The 6000-nt window shown below is 46.4% G+C and overlaps 1 protein-coding gene across 4 annotated transcripts in view; it reads right to left on the reverse strand.

The window, feature by feature from the left end:
- The window catches only part of Npnt (nephronectin), a 72969-nt gene extending 67081 nt beyond the window's left edge, over positions 1-5888 (reverse strand). For all 4 annotated transcript variants that reach the window (XM_029567422.1, XM_029567419.1, XM_029567420.1 and 1 more), the window contains exons 1-2: positions 5684-5888; positions 3831-3931 (exon numbers count right to left, since the gene is read on the reverse strand). In XM_029567422.1, coding sequence (XP_029423282.1) covers positions 3831-3931; positions 5684-5754 — 172 coding nt within the window. In that variant the 5' untranslated portion in view covers positions 5755-5888. The remainder of the gene's footprint in view (positions 1-3830; positions 3932-5683) is intronic.
- Between the last annotated feature and the right edge of the window lie 112 nt (positions 5889-6000).

The raw sequence follows: 6000 nt of genomic DNA on the forward strand, positions 1-6000 counted from the left end.
CAGAATTTGAATATAAGAGACTTTCACTCGACAATAAAGAGCCACATTCATATTCAATAAAAGTAAAGCCTAAGACAATTAGAATATCAAATGTTGAATTTTTAACATGCAAGCCATCTATTTATTACTCAAGAACACAAAACAAATAACCAAAGACTAGAAAGAAGCCAAGGGTATGACCTAGAAAAGAACTATGAAAACAGTCTGCCTATTTCTGGAAATGGATGTGCTTTTCCAACAGGGCAGGAATGCTGGGACAGAACTTCGGTTGGTACAGGCAGGAAGCAGAGGGACAGAATTTATGCCCACTGGGTTGTACCTCTCTCTACTCTCTTTCCTTAGTCCCAGAGGACAGGATAGAAAGTATCTGGGTTAAATGTGGCTTTGTAGCTAAAGACAGTAAGCCGGATGGGGAGGTCCAGCAACACCATGACCCTGCAATGTTAGTCTCACCAAATAAGTCCACGAAAAGGAAGACAGCAAGCAGGAGTGAAGAGTGGAATGTTTTGTGTAGACATATATACATGACTCAAGGTGACTGATGGGTCAAAACCCACCACAAATGTTCAGCCAAGTGGAACAGACACTTACCCAAAGGTCACTGCATAAAAGGTCATAAAACCTAATAGACAACATAGAGTGGTTACCACTTACCCCACAAGAATGCAAACCTAAGAGATAAACCAAGAAGCTCTGTGTGTAAGTAGGAACAGTTGCCTTTTGCTTTGTTGTGCTGTTTTGAAGGAAAATTCCAAAATGAGTCATTCAGAAGACAACCAGGGCACCACTGATTAGGAAGGGACATGGCTTCTCATGGAAAAGAACACTAAGATTATCTAAGAGTCAGAAAGTCAAAAATATTTTTACATTATAGTTCCCAGAACTTGGTTGGAAATTTCATAGGTAACCCACTACCAAATTTAATTCAAAGCAATTTCCTTGAATTGACTGCACAGCTTTCAGTTTCATAAAGGATTCCTTCAAAACACACTCAGGAGTGTTCACAGATGTTTCATTCATCTACAACCTTCTTTTTGATGCTGTTCTATCCCTTTGAACTGACCTCTTACCGCACACAGACAGACAAAGACAGTCAGCTGGGCATAGTGGCACACACCTTTAATCCCAGCACTCAGGAGGCAGAAGCAGGTAGATTTCTGTGAGTTTGAGGCCAAACTGGTCTACGTAGTGAGTTCCAGGCCAGCTGGGGCTACAGGGAGACACTGTCTCAAAATGAACCCCAAAACAAACAAAACACAGAGACAGAACTCTGAACTGACAAGAGACATTTGGACCAAGATTCTGGAAAAAGAAAACACAAAGAAGAATACTACTATCCTTGAAATAATTTTTACATTCTTGCCATCTTCAGTGTTAATGGCAAAGTGCCATTTTTCAATTCAAAGAAATTTTATTTTATTGCAACAGAGAACCTTAGAACTATTTTTGAATTTGGTTAGTGCTGATAAAAAGTATACATTTTCATGGCTGATAAATGGGGACTCTGAATGCAGAACCATCCTTCTATAGCAGTATTTCAGTACCAGTATTCTTTGACATTCAATATTACCAAGTACATGTGCAGTATTCATTCATTGCCAAGAGCGTTCAGTGCTTTACAACTTATAACTCAACACTGTATGTCTCTGAGGTATGTTTCACATTAATTTTAGAGATGAAGAAAATGAAGCACAGGAGAAATGAATTACTTGCCCAAGATCACACAGCCAGGAAGAAGTCAAACTAGAATTTAAAACTAGACATAAAGCTAGTACCAGAATCCATGTTCCCCTCCATTATGCTGACTTTCAAACTTTACCAAATCTAAACAATTGTGATTTATAAAAGATAAACTTACACACCATTTCAGTTATTATGGTTTCCACACTGCCGTTTCCTCAGATTCTTTAGGAATAACAAAGGGAAAAGACAAACACTATATTTCACCACTGTATTTTTTTTCGGAAACAAAATGAAGTTTTAAAAATGACAGATTCCTTATCTGTTAGGGAATCTCCATGTGAAAGCAGAACTGTAGGAAAGCTCTTAGATGATTACATTTCATAATGCCAGTGTAACTTTAAAAGGTCTCTGTATTCATTCAAATTTAGATTGGCCAAGCTAGCACATACTAAAGAAAACTTCATTACTTGGTATAGAAAAACAGAACAGTACCAAGTATTGCTTCCTGGGGGACTGCAGAGTAGAACCTCTCAAGACAGCTGAGTTTTCTCCCTGGAATTCTTTTACCACACCTGGCAGAAAACCTACATGCTCCAAATCTCTGCCTCCAGGGAGGTGTGAAGGCATACTCCACTGCTGCCCAGGGCATTCTGCCAATTTCTCCTTGTCCTGGGTGGAGCCTGAAGGCTGCATGAACTTCAAAGCACTTCAATATTCAGTTTGGGAGTTTTCCTGAAAATTACAGCTGTAAGAAGGAAAATAACCTGCAAAGAAACTACCCTCCTCCCTCCCCCGCCCATGTGGGATGACTTTGTTTATATACTGGGTCAAGTGAGAGGGTCTACCCTCTCTTCACTTTTTGGTTATTACAACCCTCTGGTTCACCAGATTCCATACCTGTTAGCTTCTAACTGTGCCAATACTTCTAACGCTATGGTATAAACAGGCAGCCAAATTCTACCAGGTATTAGTCTTCTTTTTAACCATCTTCCTTTAGAAACATTGAACTGGGGACAGAACAACTTTGCCTCTTGAAGGAAACTAGAGTTATCTCTACCTCCTTTTAGCAGGAGGCAATGACCCAACTGAGCAAGGAGACAGTTGCTTACACATAAGAGGAAGCCTTCTTCACCTTCTCAACCCCTGGCAGAGGCTGTATGTGCAGCTAATCCACCTGTGACTGTAGAGCTCTCCTTCCTAACAAAGATTAAACAGGGCCTTCTCAATAATTAAAACCACCTAAGGAACTCCTACCTTTCCTGAAGTAAATTTCCCTGACTCCTCAAAGCACCCATCCACCTCTATGGCAGGCTCTTCCATTGCCCTCCCAGCCTTCTTTTCTGGCCACTATTCTCCAGAACACCTCCTCACAAATGATGAATGGATCTCCCAAGGTAGAGCCCAGCTCAGTTCCCATCATCTTGCCAGATGTGATGCTGAAAAGAAGCCTCAGGAAGTTATTTGATCACCTGGAGTGTCACCCCATGGTGGGGGTGGCAGTGAACAACTGCAAGACCAGGATAAAATTCTGGAGATTCAGATCCAAATAAAATTTGGGAACAAATTTGTTAAATAACTCAAGCTTTTGTAATACGGCTGTGAATTTTACCATTAAAATATCCATTTGGGTCATGAAAAAAAATAAACATCAGTGTTCTGAATCGGCACTTACTACATAACTCTGATCAAGTATAGAATTTACGAATGATGCTTTCCAGAGGTTTTCTGTGATGATATTGGTTGACCCATGTCAATATAACGCTCTTCAAAAAAAGATTTACAAATGGCAAATGGACCAGTTTATACAGCAGTGCTGGTGAGGATTTTATAAGCAGTCTAAAGTTCCAAGCTTATTTAATGTAAATATTGTCTAGACTTATTATGTTACCCCGACTCCAGAGCTTGGAGCAAAGAAAGGAGTGAGCCCAGAGCAGGAGGTCCTGGGGACAGAGGCTTAAATGGACAGCACCGTATGTGGCTCTCAGTGAGTGACAAGGTTGGCACCATAACACAGGTGGCTCTGGTTGGAAAGGGACAGACCTGCATAGCCAAGCCATGCTCAGTAATGACAAGCACTCCAAAGTGCTGAGTGAAATCTGTAACTGTGGTACCTCCTGGGAACAGAAGCCCTCAGACCGGATACTCACGTTGACACTGTCCCCAGGAGTGGCGAGCCCAGCCCCAGCAGCAGTCAATCCTGCCACCATAGCGACAGAGGCCAATCGAAGATACTATTTGCCTGGGCCACCTACCAAACAAACAAAAAAATTCAAAGTAAATAAAGACACTACAGATTTACAATAATTTTCTGTTATTATTTTAGAAAAATTTAAATCATATCAAACAATTGTCTATCAACTCCTTAATGCATGCAGAAATTTGAAGACAAAACACCTTCACAGGAATGGTTTAGAGTTAAAACTACACACTCTCAGCACACAGGAGTAAGAGGAGGCAGTGAGATCCTTATAATTAGAAATAGTGCCAGATAAAACCATTAAAAACAAACAAGAAATCTCAGGCCATCATTCACATGGTGGGCTTCTGAGGCTTGAAATAAAAGAGACTCCCACAAAACACACCTGTTACTGCAGGGGAGCGGTTTTGATTGATGCACCACCAATTGAAAAGCATTAAATAATGTAAGACCTGTCAAAGCAGAAAGAATTTCTGCCTCGTATAAAGAGCAAATGAAGAGCTGCACAAAAGATACACAAATATCAAACCAAACGGAGCTCTTTCAGATGCCACTGACACCTCCAACCCCCTCCCCCCAAACAAAGCTTCACTTTTTAAGGAGACTTTAAAGCAGAGTTTAAAGTGCGGCAAACATCTCAGTGTCCTTGTGTCTTGAAAGCTGCCTGCATCTACAACTCATGGTATTTTCCTCTGCAAGGAAAATGATACCCAAAGAAAAGTGTGCAATTTTAAGATTCGTATTTATCTACCGGATCTTCGACACCTGATTTACTAAATTCTTTCCTTGTTTAGAGTCATACATACCTGAGTTTTCCCCTCCAAGACCTTCATTCAAATAGACTGTTTGGGGCACCTTCTAAAAACTATTGTACAAGTGTGTGTATATCACGTGATGCACTTCTGTAAATGTGCCCCCCCCCCGCCCCAAACAAAAACCAACGAAGCACAACAAACTCAAACGTGCGCAAAGAACAGCTTTTGAAAATAAAAAGCCTAGCCTCGGGCTACTTCCCACTTTTCCTCCCAGTCTTTATCTTTTCAGTTCATCACCGTTTTATTCTTAGGCCTCAGCTCTCTATTTCCTGAGACCAGGTGGAAGACAAGAAGCTGTGCTTCAGCTCTGAGGCTACCCCTCCAGTGCCCTCCAGGGACCGGACCGCTTCCAAGATTGCAAGCAAACAGGTTCCCAGACTGTAAAGCAGGTGTGGCATCTTCAGGGTTCTGCGGGGAGGGGTGGGGACCGGGAGGTGGCGACGCGACCCTGGGCACTGTGTCCAGCCACCGGGACAGCGGTACGACCCTCGGATCAGCTGCGCTTGAGCACTGTACAGCCGGGCTGGCTGGGACCCGTGCGGGGAGGACTGGGTGCGGGGAAGACCGTGAGGGGAGGACCCGGCGTGGGGAGGACCGTGCGGGGAGGACGCGCGGAGCGGCAGGCAGCCCAGCTGTCGGGGCCCGTCGCGGCACGCCGTGGTGGTCAGGTCTGGGTGGGCTGCCCGCTCCCGGGTCTCGCACACCCACACCAGGCATTCCCGCCAGGACCCTGGGGCACCAAGCGGGTCGCCCATCGGCCTCCTCGCCCCCACCCTGAGGGAGTCCCCGACGGCTCCTCGCCGGTTCGGTTGTCTGTCCGCAAGTTCTCCCCGCGGCGCCGAACCTCGCCGTGGGTCCCCCAGTCCACGCGTGTGACCGGCTTGCGTGCCCGACGGCGCGACTCTGCGGCCTGCGCCGGCGGTCGGCTGGGCCCCGGGGGTTGGGTGGGGGGGACGTGCGGGGAGACAGCGCCCCGGGCCCGCCTCACCTCCCGTCGAAGTCGGCGGCCGCGGGCAGGTAGAGCGAGGACGCGAGCACCGCGGCCAGGAGCGCAGCCATGCCGGCCCGGAGCCCGTGCAGCGTCGAACAGGCACCCGCCTCTCCCGCCCCAGGAACCGCAGGTCCAGGACCCTGAGCGCAGCTCCGACGCAGACTGCACGGCGCGCGGCTCCGCAGGTCTGCGCGGCTGGCGGGGCCTCTGAGGCTGCCTCCAGAGGAGGGGAGGTGCTGCGGCGAGAGCCGCGCCGCCCGCGGGGAGGGGCGAGGCGGGACGGGCAGCCGCGAAGCCCCGCCGCCCGCGCCTCT

Source organism: Nannospalax galili, unplaced genomic scaffold, assembly GCF_000622305.1.
Source record: "Nannospalax galili isolate Female #2095 unplaced genomic scaffold, S.galili_v1.0 scaffold41, whole genome shotgun sequence".
Taxonomy (NCBI): Eukaryota; Metazoa; Chordata; class Mammalia; order Rodentia; family Spalacidae; genus Nannospalax; species Nannospalax galili.